Genomic DNA, 16,229 nt, shown 5'->3' on the forward strand with positions numbered 1-16,229 from the left:
TAAAATGTAAGCAGGATGAAGGTGGATCGCCTGAGGAGCTCAATATGTATTTGCAGTTTGATTTGGTTTTGAGTGATGTATCTGCTTTTCTTGTTGATGGTGATTACCATTGGCCCCAAAATCCTTTGAACGGAAATTCTGTTTCCACTAACATAGGTGGTGTTAGTTTCTTGCCTGTTATTGATAAGTGTGGGATTATTTTAAAGCTGCAACAGGTAATTTTCAACATTGTCCTTCAGTTTAATCAGTATTATTGTGTTTGTGTTCATTTTGTAATGTTCTGGTGAGATATCATGTATTGAAACTTTAATTTGATGTCAAGATTCGATTAGAGCACCCATCTTATCCCTCAACAAGGCTTGCTGTACGGCTGCCATCATTGGGTTTTCACTTTTCTCCAGCTCGGTATCATCGACTGATGCAAGTAGTGAAGATCTTTCAGGGGAAGGATAGTGAGGACTCTGATCTCATTCGCCCTTGGAATCAAGCTGACTTTGAAGGGTGGCTGTCCCTTCTTACTTGGAAGGTCTTTCTCTCTCTCACCCCCTCCACTTTCTTTTGCAGTGGTTCAATTTCTTGATATGATAGTATATGCTAACATTTTGTCACCCTTCCTCTTTTGTTTTTATGTGATAGGGTGTGGGCAATAGGGAAGCTGTATGGCAGCGGCGATACTTCTGCTTAGTTGGGCCTTTCCTTTATGTACTTGAGAGCCCTGACTCTAAGTCTTATAAGCAGTATATCAGGTTCAGATGCCAACTTTCCAAATTGATTGATTATTGGCACAGCGATATATTAGCATAAAATGAGATATTAGAAATATGATTTAGAGAAGATGGAAAAATTGAATCAAACAATGGGAACATTGGAGTGAAAGAAACTGCTCCAAGTAAAAGATTTTGATTCTTTGCATTTTTTTTGGTTGGTATATTAGGAATGTTTATGCCAAAAAAAAAAAAAAAACATTTAGAAATGTTACGGGTATAAGCTAGGGGCAAAATAGTAATATCATTGTAAATAATATTTTATGTGTTAGGGTTAGGTTAACAAGCCCGATACACGAAAGTAATAAGTTGTACGTTTTTAATATTTTGGCCAGGAAAGCATGTGATTCTTTGCAGTTTTTTCTTTGTTTTGAGTAACTAGAAGTATGGGATGGAAAATTGGTGATGTACAACACTCCACTTTCACCACAGCCACACAAACAACTTTATAGCAACCCAAAATACTCAGACTTAGCACTGTAAGTCAACCCAAGGCTACCCAAAAAAGAACATAGAGAGGCCGCCGAGTAGAAAATAAAGACAGATCAATACCCAAGGCTGGAATTCCTGTGGTGTGAAGATCGGAGTTATGGCTGGCGGCAAAAAATTGTGTAGGTGGGTTGCCAGAGGAAGACAACTAGAACCATGACGACATTGTGGTCAGGCGATAACGGAATAATGTCACGCTAATCACGAAGTAGTTGCCGGAGCTAGTTGATGCCTCCAGCCAGAAAATTGGTGTTCATTGTCATTGTTGGCAGCGGAAAGTGGTTGGGTTCTTGGTTGTCGGCAGAAGAAGGTGGGTGGTGGTTGTCGGCAGTGGAAGTTGATGGGTTGTGGTTGTGGGGTTAACGGCAGAGGGTGGCTAAAGCTCTGATACCATGTTTTGGAGATAACACACACACACAAATGTGTATATATATATATATATATTTATATACATACATATATATATTGGTATACACTGAGTTTACTCTTTTGCCCCTAGCTTTATACCATAATAGGTGAACAATGAAAGCAATATATAATGTGCTCAATATCCTGGCCATATTGCATTGTAGCGAAAAAGATAGAGCAAAGCAGAAACATGAGGAACATATTTCATAATTGCATTCATGGATGTATGTACTTTGTCTAGTAAAGAATCCTAATTGTCTTAGTTGCCCAAGTTATATACATTTGCATGCTTTTAGCTCAAATGATGAGTTTCTTGCTTGGGACATGTACATGATCAATTTGTAATGTCATGGGCCAAGCATCTCAAAGGAGGCTTGATTAAGCTAGACAGTTAGTGAAATCTTTTATTCTTCTTCTATTATAGGCAACAAATATGCAGAATGCATATTTCTTAAGATGGATAGCAGTTTAAGATATATAAATTTGTTGAGCTGATTTGTTCACTACATAATTGATATGCATCAATATCCCAATTATTCCATGGTTAAAGAACAACATTAGACTATGATGATACATTTATTATGCACTGATTTTTTTAGTTTCACAGACATTGGCATTTTTGCTTGGATTATCCTATTTCTTTCCTACTAGGTCTTATACTGAGTTGTGCAATGCAATTCTTGTTATTTGTCCTTTTTTTTTTTTTTTTTTTTGGTTCGGAATTAGGTGTCGACAAGAATCCTAACTTGCCTCTTTAGGAATGTTATAGTCTTACAGAACCTGTCAAGTTTTTGGAGTCTTTGTATTTGAACTAGTCATTTATATTTACAATATATTAAAAAAAGTTTCTGCATCTTTCCATTCATATCTGATTTTATAATTTTTGTAATGACATGCTTGTTGTAGTTTACGAGGAAAACAGATATATCAAGTTCCACCTGAGTTTGTTGGTGATGCAGAAAATGTTTTGGCTCTTTGTAATGCTGCACGATCCAGTAGCAAGGTCATAGTTATGTCTTTATAAATTACAACTAAGAGAATTTACTTAATATTGTCCATTTTATTTTGATGGCATCTTGCTTATCAGTTCATATCCGTTATCATTTGTATGTAGGTTGTGGAGGATGTAAATGCATTAATATTGCGATGTGATTCTGATGATTCAAGGAAATCTTGGCAAAGCCGCTTGCAGGGGGCAATTTATCGTGCATCGGTAAATAATTTTTTTTGTAGTTTGATTTGTCTAAAAATATTTTCAATTTTGAATGTCTTAATTTTAATCATTGTGCAACCTTGTCATATTTGTGAGTGGAACATCTCTCTTTTTGTTTGGGCTTGCACGGTTCCTTAGGGTGGTATGATGTACTTTGATTGTGTGATGATTTAGAGTCTTTTAATTTTAAGTAATGTGTTGTTTTCTTAAATTTTTTTTTTGTTAGTTTGGTTAATGTGCTTTGTGTTAACCTTGCTTGATGAGGATTTCCTTTACTTCATATTCTTATCAAATAAAATTTAAGGTTCTTAAATAATTCTGGTGTTTTGTTAGTTTAATGGAAATGTTTTGTTTTGCTTATACTCTAGCATTGTACTAGAAGTCCAAAGAAAGTGGCCTGTTGTTAATGGTTTCTTCAATAGAACTAATAACTAGTACATACAGGTTTTTTTTTGTATCACTATATGTCACAGGCACCTATGTTTAAGCAGCATGAATATATTTTCGGTCTCAACAAAAAATCATGGTTTGATGGACTCTGAACTTAAAAATTTTCAAGTGGTTTTCTTTTATTTCTGTGCCGTGTACCTTTTCTAGTTTGTCATCTACTGTAATAATTTTATATGTGGTAATAAATGATATACTTTCCACAAGAAAGTAGGTGCTAGAAATTCTATATGCCAGCCCTCGGATAATTTATTCCTTATATTGCGGAGAGGTGGTTACAATAGGATGGGGAGTATTCTAAGATGGGGGGGAGTCATCAAATGAGGTGATATTTAGTGGGGACACATCACTAGGGACATCTTATCACTTGAATATTCCAGACTGTTCTTGAAGATTATCACTAATACAACACAAATGTACAACACAATATTCTCTATATAATTTACCTCTATAACTCTGTAACACTCACCCCTCAAGCTAGCTCATATATATGATATAAAGCTAGATTGGAACAAATAGACTATAGTCATTATCTACATATTGCTTTTGTAAAGATATCAGCAATGTAGATTTTACTGGCTAGAGGTGAGTCCAAAGGACTCTTCTTTAGAAAGGTTCCCTATGTTATCAGAAAAACAAATGATGATATCAACAGTGTAGCAATGGCTCCATTAATAAGAATTTTGATTCTCACAAAATGTCAATCTACTTCAATGTGCTTCATCTTTTCATGGAACACAAGATTCGATGCAATGTGTATGGCAGCTCTTTGTTCACAGAATATTGGGATAGGAGTAGATACTGTTAAGCCCGACTCCTGAAGTGAAACCCAGTAAGCCAACTGGCAAGTATGTGCCATCTACCTGTATCCAGCTTCTGCACTAGATTGAGCAACTACATTTTGCTTTTTACTTTTCCGTGTTACAAGACTTTCTCCTCCCAGAACGGTGCAACACCTCGTGGTGGACCTTTTATCTGAAGATGATCCTGTTTAGTCTGGATTAGTGAAATCTGAAACCTTCCACCATGTGATGACCATTCTTTTTAAAAAAGATGCCTTGACTTGGGGCTTTCTTCAGATATCTAATAATTCAAATAGCAACATTCTAATGTAAGGGTACGTTTGGTACTCTATAACAGCTCCTGTAATGGAATAGTTATTCATGTGTAATATTAATTCGGTCATTTGGTTGCATCTTTATTACATGGATTAATTATTACATTGAAATAATTACTCTTTAAATTGAAGAATAGCCATTCCTCTTTAAAATGGATGTAATAGCTATTCCTTAGTGCATTTAATAGGTTTTAAAATTAATATATTTCTAAAAATATAAAGTTTCCTTATATATCACATTTTACAAGCTTTCCATATGTAACAACCAAACTTATGAATAGTAATAGTTATTCCATTACAATGTTTTCTATTCCCAGTAATAAAGATTACTATTCCTAATGTAATCTACATTCAGTGTACCAAACATATCCTAAGAGTCTTGGGGCTTCTAGGAATTGACACTAACTGCATATGAGATATTTGACCTTGTGATGGTGAGATAGTTGAGCTTCTCAACCAATCAACGTTATTAGTTAGGATCTGAAATAGGTCTCCTTCTCCTCTCAATAGTGTTTGATTTGGATCGTAACTGTCAATAGGATGAGAACCCAGTAATCCCATCTCCTTGATGATATCAAGTACTTACTTCCTTTGAGATGAATTGATGCCTTGCCTAGAACTTGCAACTTCAATCCCTAAAAATGCATCTAAGTTTGCCAAGATCTTTGGTGTGAAAGTGTTGCAAAGATTGCTTCAATCTGGAGAAGCCTTCCAAGTTATCTCTAGTAATTGCTATATCATCCACATAGGCCACAAGTAGCATGTACCCATCATTAGTGTGTGAGTGGAATACTGAATATGATTTGTTTGCCAATGATGGAGATCAAAATTCATGACAACTTTAGATAATTTTCCAAACCATGCTCTCAGTGACCCCTTGAGACCATATAATGTTTTCTTCAACTTGCAGACACTGCCTCTATATTCCCCCTAGTAACAAGCCCAAGTGGCTGCTCTATAAATACTTCTCTAAGGTCATCGTAGAGAGAGAAATTCTTTACAAGTTTCCAAGTCTAGTTTTGATGTAAAGCAGTCATCTCCAACCAAGATCAGAGGGTGCATCCTAAATAGTTTTAGGAATTGGAATACCAGAAAGTGTGAAAATAAAGCAAGAAAAGAAAGCGGACAACGACTGAGAAGAAATAAAGTTGCTAGTGGGAAAACTTGAAAAAAAAAAAGAAAAAAAAAGTTACTAATGGGATAATTAGTAGCACAAGAATGGCAGCTGGTAGTGACATCTCACTTGGGACATCACATTTCATTCCAGCCCTCAGATCGTTCATTCCTTATATTTGAGTGATATTTGAGTGAGGTGGTCACATTCAGATGGGGAATATTCTGATGAGGTGACAGCTGGTAGGGTCATCTCACTAGGGACACCATATCTTGAATATTCCAAAATCTTCTAGAAGAGTATTATTCATACAGCACAAACTTATAACTTAATGTTATGTCTCTGTGACTCATAACAATATGGAAACTAGGAGGGCTGTAGCTCTTGTAACAATATGGAAATTAGGAGGGCTATAGCTCTTATGTTAATGGTTTTATAGTTTTAACATCCCATGCTTATTTTATTGTAGATAGCACTATATTATCCCAAACATTATTATGATTACTATAATGATCTCAATTACTACTACTATTACTAATGTATTTTTTTATAAGTAAAAATTTATTAATCAAGAAATGAAAAAAAAAAGAAAAAAAAAGCAAGCAGTACACGGTTATGGTACTAGCAGTAAAATGAAGTTACACAAAAGTACAAGAGTCCATAAAACCTATCAAACTAGAGAATGAATGACCACTCATAGTAGCCATCCACTCATATAAAGTGCGCAAAAAAGCTAGCTTCATCACAGTCATAGCTTGTGTTAGAATTGTGTGGTTAAATGATTGAATTTACCATATCCCAATAACATAAGCTTTTAGGACAATCGGTAATTTAACATGCTATTAGAGCGAGAGATCTTAAGTTCGATCCCCATCTCCTCCACTCTACCTCCCATTTAAATTTCCATGTGTTGGGCCTCAACTATTAAAAGGTAGTTTCGGCCCACACGTAAAGGGGAGTGTTAGAATTGTGTGGTTAAATGATTAAATTTACCATATCCCAATAGCTTAAGCTTTTGGGATAGTCGGTAATTTAATAGGTTGTTCAATGCCTTCATATGTCTGGCAATTCCTTTCACTCCAAATGATCCACATGACAAAAAGAGGGATTTCGTTTGGAAATGAACCCCAAACAAACAAAGAGCTAACACCCAAAGTTCTTTGGCCATAGAGCAATGTAACAGTAGGTGATCAACTGACTCCAAGCCTTGCTTACGCATGCAACGCCATTCCCCTACGATATTGCCTTGTCTTCGTAAATTGTCAATTGTGAGAATCTTCCCTAGAGCAGTAGACCAAACAAAAAACGCTACTCTGAGAGGAGATTTTACCTTCCAAATACCCTTCCAAGGAAAATCAACTACACCCTCTCCATGCAGCATTTCATAGAAGGATTTAACTTCAAATTGCTTGCTTTCTTTTTGTTGGCATCCAACTGATATTATCTTCTGCATCCCATCTAATCTTAATGGAATAAATTAGACTAAGAAATCTGCCATCAACTCCTGCTCCCAATCATGAAGGGCTATATAGAAGCAGACGTCCCACTGAATCTTGCACACTCCAACTCATTAAATCTGCTAAAGCAGAATCCTTCCTTCGAGCAAGAGTATACAGCCTAGGTTACATCTCTTTAAGAGTCCTTTCCCTGCACCATCTATCATGCCAATACTGAACATTTGTACCACATCCAACCTCAAAACTAATGAATCAAGAAAACTGATTCCAGGCCCTTCAAATATGTTTCCAAAGGCAAACTCCATGAGAACCAGCAGCAAACTTTGAGCACCAGCTACCACACTCAATGCTACTACAATTAATTAGTACTAATTTTTGATGCATAGAAAGCTTAGGAGTTAATTTTCCCCATATGTCTGTAGAACTGGATGGTACCAGGGTAAAGAATATGGAAAGAGACAACCACCTTCCCTATTCAAACTTTTACTGCCTAAACTGCGGTGAACAGCCATTGTGCTAATATGCCCTTAAACATTTCTGAAGACGTAAGGAAGATAGCCAATTTGGTTTAGTTTGGTTGAGTCTATTAATGATTACTATTTCAAATTACACCTTTTTTATTTCTCCCAAGATAATCTCTAGTAGGCAATAACAGAGAGCACCTGATTCTGTTTTATATTGGCTTTAGGGCTATTGCTAATTGATGTACTTTACACTGCAGTGCTATATAAGGAGTACTGGTGCAAAAAAAATATATTTTTGTTCAAGATCAGTTTCTGCCTTTGACCAGATAATACCTTTTGCTGCAATGAAATTAATAGGGATTTCCCTAACTTTTGTGCAGGGTGCTGCTCCTATCACTACTTTATCGGAAACTTCATCAGACCCAGAGGATTCTGAAGCTGAATATAGTGACAAACTTGATGTAATCGATGTGAATATGGAGAGGCTCTTTGTCACTGGTTTTCTTGATGAACTAAAGGTTTGCTTCAGTTACAGTTACCAGGTAAGCTTAGATTTTTTATTCCCTATGAAGTTACCTTGTGATGGAAGTGCTTAGAGATTTGAGAAATCTGCAAATTTTTTCAGCATGAACAGAGCTTCATGAATGTGCTTCTTGCTGAAGAGAGTCGTCTATTTGAATTTCGGGCAATAGGTGGTCAGGTAACATAGATATAGAACTGAGCATCAATTTATGCATGTTTTTGTGTATTTGCTCTTTTGAGGCTTTTCATTGCAACTACAGGTTGAGCTTTCAATTATAGAGAATGATATGTTCATTGGAACTGTGCTGAAATCTTTGGAGATTGAAGATCTAGTTTCCTGCAATAGAGTGTCTCGTCCTTGTTTCCTGGCGAGGTCAGTCATCCGGAGTGCAGCTTCACATTCATCCTTCTATGATGCTGGGAGTCAGAGCTTTGAAAGCGATAATGTAACTGACAGCACTTATCAAAAAAATGATGCAACTGACAGCAATAATGCATATCCAAGTGAAGGAGATGATAATTTCTATGAGGCACCAGAGAATTTGGTTGATTCTGTTGACTATCCAATGCAGTCACCAAGAAATGAATCCGGATCTGAAATTTTATCATTGAAACCCCCTAGTTTTGACCGTTTGGCTGGTCTACTCCCTACGGATGCTCTTCAAACCAAGAGTCAGGAAATTGAATTAACTGATACTTTGGATAGTTTTGTGAAAGCTCAGATAATTATTTATAACCAGAACTCTCCACGATATAATAATATGGATAATCAGGTGGGGTATTTTCTGCATTTAAAATTCTGCCTATAGCCCATTATTTGATTATTTGACTTATTACTTCATATTCAGGTCAAAGTGACCCTGGCTACCCTGTCGTTCTTCTGTCGTCGAAAAACAATTGTTGCCATTATGGAATTTGTTAATGCTATTAACATTAAGGATGAAAGGTTTGAATCATTCAGTGATAGCTCTCCGACAGCCATTATGAAACAGGATGTCTCCAGGGAAGATGTGGTTGATGATAAGTATTCAACGTCATTTGAGGAGCCTGTAGTTAAAGGCTTGCTAGGAAAGGGGAAATCGAGAATCATGTTCAATTTAACATTGCATATGGCGCATGCTCAGATTTTGTTGATGAACGAAGATGAAACTAAGCTAGCCAGTCTCTCACAAGATAATTTGCTGATGGATATTATGGTCTGCTTGATCTTCTCCTAACCTCAAGACTAAAAAATTTGTTTTATCTTTACTTAGTTGTAAACTTTTAATATATAGTGCTTATTGACTGTTTTTTTGGGTTTAAGGTGTTCCCATCATCTTTTAGTATTAAAGCAGCACTGGGAAATCTGAGAATAAGCGATGACAGTCTTCCTAGCAGCCATATGTATTTTTGGGCCTGTGATATGAGAAATCCAGGGGGCAGTTCATTTGTTGAGGTACTCTCTCTCTCTCTTGCACTTGCAGTGTGTGTTTGTGTATTTGGGTTTGTTAAAGACTAGAATAAAATAATATAGAGAAGCAGAAGCAAGAAAGGGAGAAGAAAACAAGGAATTTGTGGTTCGGCCAATTGCCTACATCCATAGAATAAAGCCCTAGCGGCTGCATATTTACTGTATACTCAAGTCAACTATTACAATGAACTCTAACATGGTATATGTAGAGACTAGAAGCCAGGGTGAGCCCAATATGGGCTTACAACATAACTGGGCCTCTTGGGGCCTTACATCAACTAAATCCAATACTTTAACACTCCCTCTCAAGCTAGAGCATATAGTCATATAGGTCTATCTTGTAACACACAATTGCCAACTTGCTTGAAGAGGCTGAAAACGATGTGAACCGGCCAAAACTTAAGGGAACTGGTCAAAATTGAAGTTGAACAGACCAAAAAATGAGATGAATTGGTTGAAGTTCTTCAATATCAAACAAAACCAAACAGAGGTTTCATAGGGGTTAGGCTATCCTTATCATGGATAAGGGACAACCAAAACCTATACCCAAACCACCAAAATCCACCAAATAGGCAAACAAGGGATTTCCCTATCTACCTTGACTAACAACCAACACCGGCGGCTCCCGAAGACAGCGGTGACCACTGCGCTGGAAACAGTAACTCCGACAACAACTAACCACCACTTAGAAAACCACCTTGAGATTACTTGAAACTACCTAGAGATCGAGGCAAAGCCACTGTGATCTCTGGTGAGCGACCTCCATGACCGGAAAACCACCGGGAAACGCCGAAACCCACTGAGGAGCACTGGATCTGCCATGAACATGCTGGAAACAACAACCAAATAACAGGAGGGCCACCAAGAAGCGTTGAGACTACAAAAAAGAAAAACTGAAATTTGTCGAGGATGGTCGGAAACCACAACCGATCCGCCGAGAACAACAAAAAATAGGCCAACCACTGATATCTACCAAGCTGGGTTGCGGTTAGATCTGAATCTCAGGCAGATCCATGTATAGAGGTTGGATCTGTAACACCAATGACAACAACAATGAAAGCCACCAGCAACAACCACCGGCGACGGCAACAAGACAACAAGCTGAGAACTGCAACAACCAACAGCAATAGCAGCCAATCTGTCGAGAACAACAACCAACAGCTACAATCACCAACAACAACCAACAATTACCATAATCACACAACAGCAACCAATTAACAACTAACAAGAACAACTAACAAACTTAACTTAGATTTGAAGGTTTTACAAGCAAATAACCACAGACAACCATCAGCTCTGATACTATGTTAAAGGCAAGAAGAAAATAATACAGAGAAGTGGAAGCAAGAAAGAGAGAAGAACACAAGGGATTGTGGTTCTGTCAACGGCCTATATCCACGGAATAAAACCCTAATGGCTACATCTTTTTTTTTTTGATAAGTAAAGGAAGATATATAAAAAAGAAGAACTCAGCCCCGTACATAGGAAATGTACTAAGAAGGCAAAAACATCAAGAAACCAAATTACAAAGATCAAACAAAGCAGGAAGAGATAAATAAGAAAAAGCAGGTAAAACTAAGCACCAATCGAGAAGAGTAAGAAAGAAAAAAGACTTAAACTCAAGAATGGACCGTTCACGACCCTCAAAACTTCTAGCATTCCGCTCCCTCCAGATACACCACATCAAACAGTGAGGCACCATCCTCCAAATAACTATATTACGATGACGCCTGAAGTTGCAAGACCAACAGTCTAACAAATCCACTATCCTTTGCGGCATCACCCAGCAAAAACCACCCAAGCAAAAAACCATACTCCACATCTCAAAAGCAAAAGGACAGTGAAGGAGGAGATGATCAACAGATTCCCCAGACCTTTTGCACATATAACACCACTCAAGAATAATAAGATGCCTCTTCCGAAGGTTATCAATAGTTAGGATCTTGCCTAAAGCAGCAGTCCAAGAAAAAAAAGCTACCCGGGGGGGAACCTTCGAAAGCCACAAAAGTTTCCATGGGAACGATGAGACGATAGAGGGGGAAAGAGAGTGATAATACCCGCTCACCAAGAAACCCCTACTGCTGGCTGGCTTCCAACTAAATTTGTCAGAACCAACACCTCGCACCTTAGTGGAATAGATCAAACCCAAACAAGAATCCAAAGATTGAGACTCTTGATCATTCACTAAGCGGCGAAATTGAAGGTCCCAAAAAATTCTCCCATTAGCATAGCACAAAACCTCAGAGACCGAAACATCCCTAGACCTACTAATATTATATAAGTCAGGAAACACCTCCTTAAGAGGACGATCCTTACACCACACATCAATCCAAAACTTCACACGAGTGCCATCACCCACATCATACCGAAGGAACTTCGAAAAATTCAGCCAGCCTTTTCTAATGGACTTCCACAAACAAACACCATGTGCCCCAGACACAGGTTTTGTACACCAACCGCCCCACTCGTTCCCATACTTCGCCCCAATTACCCTTCTCCAAAGGGCATCATTCTCCACACCATAACGCCACAACCATTTGGCTAATAAGGCAGAGTTAAACCTTCTCAAGCTCCGAATGCCTAGCCCTCCATTCTTCAGTGGCCTACAAACCTTCGACCACTTAACTAAATGAAGTTTACGATCATCACCAATACCATTCCAAAGAAAATCCCTCTGTAATTCCTCCATCCTCTTGGCCACCTTAACAGGAATAGGGAAAAGAGAAAGAAAATAAGTAGGCAAGCTAGAGAGAGTGCTCTTAATAAGAGTAATCTTGCCCCCCTTAGATAAATACAATCTCTTCCAACCAGCTAGCCTATGCTCCATCTTCTCCAAAATAGGATTCCAAACCGTCTTGTCTTTAAAAGAAGCACCCAACGGCAGACCTAAATATTTCAGCGGAAGAGTAGATTCACTACAACCCAAAATCTCCACTAGCTCATGCAGGTTAGGCACATCCCCAACTGGAACCAAAACAGACTTCTCTAGATTAATTTTTAGCCCTGACACCTCCTCAAATCTAGATAGAATCCCACGCAGAGCTGTTAAATGATTGCTGTCAGCATCACAGAAAATAAGAGTATCATCCGCAAATAACAAATGAGACATCGTCAACAAGGTACCAGTTGCATTCCCCACTGAGAAGCCTGAGAACTGACCTGCCGCAGTAGCTACATCCAACATACGGCTCAAAGCCTCCATGACAATATCAAAGAGAAAAGGGGATAACGGATCACCTTGCCTCAAACCTCTAGAACTCCCAAAGAAGTCAGAAGGACAACCATTAATCAAAATGGAGAATTTAACAGTAGAAATACAACACCTAATCCACCTTCTCCATTTGTCAGAAAAGCCACACTGCTGAAGCAAAAACAAGAGAAACTCCCAATTCACATGGTCGTAAGCTTTCTCAATATCCAGTTTGCACAATACCCCCGGAACTCCTGCCTTCAGTCTACTGTCTAAACACTCAGAAGCAATAAGGACAGAATCCAAAATCTGACGACCTTTCAGAAAGGCATTCTGAGATTCTGAGATAAGACCATGAACTACCTTCCGCATTCGATTGGCTAACACCTTGGCAATAATCTTGTACAACCCTCCCACCAAACTAATAGGCCGAAAGTCTTTAACATCCACAGCCTCATTTTTCTTAGGAATGAGAGCAAGGAAAGTAGCGTTGAGACTCTTTTCAAACACTGCGTGGGTATGAAAATTATGAAACACATTCATAATATCAGTTTTCAACAAGCACCAACAAGACTGAAAGAATGCCATTGAAAAACCATCCGGACCTGGCGCTTTATCACCATTGAAATCAAGGACCACTCTAAAAACTTCATCCTCATCAAAAGGTCTGTCCAGCCAATTGGCATCTTCCTCAGAAATGCTAGAAAAAACAACCTCATCCAAAATAGGTCTGTGGACCTCAGTCTCCGAGTATAACTGCCTATAAAAATGAGAAATACACCCCTCAATGATCCCCTGATCCGAGGATAACTCTCCATCCACCAGAAGCCTATCAATGGTATTACATCTTCTATGAGAATTTGCAATACGGTGAAAAAATTTAGTGTTCCTATCTCCCTCCTTAAGAAAAAGAGCCCTAGATTTCTGCCTCCAGCAGATTTCTTCCAACAAGGTTGATCTTTCTAACTCTCCACGAATACGATCCTTTTCCAAACTCTCCTCTGCTGAAAGAACACGATCATCCTCGATAGCTTCCAACACATTGAGATCCTTCCACAGATTCTGAACCCTAAGACCTATATTACCGAACTCCTCCACATTCCATCTCTTCAAATCCAATTTCAACAACTTTAGTTTGTTAGCCAAAATAAAACTAGGAGAACCTTGGAAAAGATAGGATTCCCACCATGCTCGCACCCTTTCCAAAAAGCCCTCATCCTTTAACCACATATTCTCGAACCTGAAAGGTTTCTTACCACCAAGAAGATTCCCACCCTCCAGAAGAATAGGAAAATGATCTGAAAGCAACCTAGATAAACGGCTTTGACAAACAGATGGGAATTTCTCCTCCCAGTCAGCAGACACAAGGAATCTGTCCAATCTAGATCTAGAAGCAATCTCTCTAGAATTAGACCAAGTGAAATTCCCCCCAACCAGAGGCAGATCAATAAGGCTTAGCTCTGAAATAAAAGCTGAAAACCGATGCATGGCTGAAGTGAAACTTGTGGAGCCAGAACGTTCAGAAGGAAACCGCACCACATTAAAATCACCTCCCACACACCAAGGCACATCCCACCAACTACAAACTCCAGATAACTCCTCCCATAAAGGACCTCTATCTCTATCACAATTAGGCCCATAAACTCCAGTAAAAGCCCAAACAAACTGGTCCACCACATTCTTGAATTTACAAGAGACTGAGAAGCGACCCACTGCTTCCTCCAGCTTCTCCACAACCCTGTTGTCCCACATCAATAACACCCCACCTGAAGCACCCACAGAGCCTAAGTAAAGCCAATCCACATGGTGACCTCCCCACAAACTAAAAATGACACCCCTATTAATTAACTCCAGCTTTGTCTCTTGCAGACAAACAATATCTGCTTTCCACTTACGGATCATATTTCTAACCCGCAGCCGCTTATCTTGCTCATTCAACCCTCTCACATTCCATGAAACAATTTTTAAATTCATTGATGCTCTACAACAACCCGATCCCTAGAAGCACTCCTGCTCCTTTTTGACTCATTCTCCTCACCCCACGAACTCAATAAATTCTTCAACTCACGATGCCCTTTTTGTCCAGCCTTAACCATCTTCCTCTGAGAGGCTACATCCAACATCCTCTTTTTTCTTCGCGCTTCTAAAGCTAAGAGCAAACCTGTAACCTGTTCTTCGAAGCCCTCTAACGAGGTCCCAACAGATTTCTGGAAAGCTTTAATTCTATTAGTTACCCAAAGAGACAACTTGGAGTTGTCAACATCCACCGTACACCCCCTCTCCTCAGCTGTAGGGATCTCCATAACCACAGAGTTATCCACCGCCAAAGGTGCCACTTCTAACGGGTCACCTAAATGTTCCCAATTCAACAAACCCTCCTCAGAGTCCCAAGTCACACCTTCTGACCCGAACTCAGAGTCACCAGAGTCCACAACTCCATCAAACTCAGAATCCCAACTAATAATTTGTCCCTCGTTAACAAGAGAATCCCTACCAGAATTAACTACACCCTCTGAATCAAGCTGACCTGTCACAGACTTAGGAGAACAATAAGCAGACAGTGGGATAACTATTTTCCTCCCATCCCGAAATTCAATCATCCAATCATTGGAATTACCCCAAGTTCTGCTCAAATCACCAACATAATCACTAAGAGTAGGACCAAAATCCTGTGGTGCTTTGATGAAGATCTGTTCTGTCTTCTCTGATCCCTCTGCTTGCTGAGAACACCTTGCCGCTACATCTTTACTATATACTTAAGTCAATTATTGTAGTGAATAGCCCTAACATGGTATATATAGAGGCTAGAAGCTAGGGTTAGTCCAATATGAGCTTACAACATAACTGACATTTTTAGGCCATTACATCATCTTAAACCTAATACTTTAACAGGGTTGTTGTGGTAACTATGGATGTATTCAATTATGCATTGACCTTCACATTATCTTAAAAAAAAAAAAAAAATCCAAAAAGGAAGAAGAATCAACAATAAAAACCTATGAGGACATCTAGTCTAAGGTTGTAAGAAGCTCTATTTGTCTAAGGGTGGTATATATATGACATTGCTTAAGGGTACGTTATCTAGTCTTCCTACTTATTTTTTATCGCTTTTTACCATTCCTATTCATGTGGCTAACAAAATTGAGAAGTTGCAAAGGGACCTTCTATGGGGTGATTCCAAGTCACATTTGGTAAGATGGGATAAGGTGTGTGCGCGCCTTTGGCAAATGGTGGATTAGGAATAAGGAAATTGACTACCTTCAATTAACCTTACTAGGGAAATGGCTATGGCGTTTTGGGGTTGAGGAGACATGGCTTTTGAGGAGGGTGGTAGCTTTGAAGTTTGGGGAAAAGTGGGGGGGAGGGGGGGGGAACTTCTTAGTTGGGTTGGGGTGTACATGGGTGAGGTTTATGGAGAGGCATCCGTATGGGTCTGGAGACTTCTAGCAAAAATACTTGATTTGAGATTAGGGTGGGGAATAGGGTGAAATTCTAGCAAGATTGGTGTTGTGGGGATCAACCTCTTCAATTGCAGTTCCTGTTTTTGTATGAGATTTCCATTAATAGAGAGGCTTCAGTAGAATTTTCCTTGAC

The 16,229-nt window shown here is 38.8% G+C and overlaps 1 protein-coding gene across 1 annotated transcript in view; it reads left to right on the forward strand.

Moving 5' to 3' along the window:
• Positions 1-16,229, forward strand: part of LOC115971846 — a 95,093-nt gene that overhangs the window by 26,231 nt on the left and 52,633 nt on the right. The window contains exons 17-26 of the mRNA XM_031091922.1: positions 15-215; positions 323-526; positions 637-746; positions 2,568-2,664; positions 2,776-2,874; positions 7,854-8,015; positions 8,099-8,173; positions 8,256-8,768; positions 8,844-9,191; positions 9,299-9,430. Coding sequence (XP_030947782.1) covers positions 15-215; positions 323-526; positions 637-746; positions 2,568-2,664; positions 2,776-2,874; positions 7,854-8,015; positions 8,099-8,173; positions 8,256-8,768; positions 8,844-9,191; positions 9,299-9,430 — 1,941 coding nt within the window. The remainder of the gene's footprint in view (positions 1-14; positions 216-322; positions 527-636; positions 747-2,567; positions 2,665-2,775; positions 2,875-7,853; positions 8,016-8,098; positions 8,174-8,255; positions 8,769-8,843; positions 9,192-9,298; positions 9,431-16,229) is intronic.

This window comes from Quercus lobata, chromosome 12 (genome assembly GCF_001633185.2).
Source record: "Quercus lobata isolate SW786 chromosome 12, ValleyOak3.0 Primary Assembly, whole genome shotgun sequence".
In the NCBI taxonomy this organism is placed as follows: domain Eukaryota; kingdom Viridiplantae; phylum Streptophyta; class Magnoliopsida; order Fagales; family Fagaceae; genus Quercus; species Quercus lobata.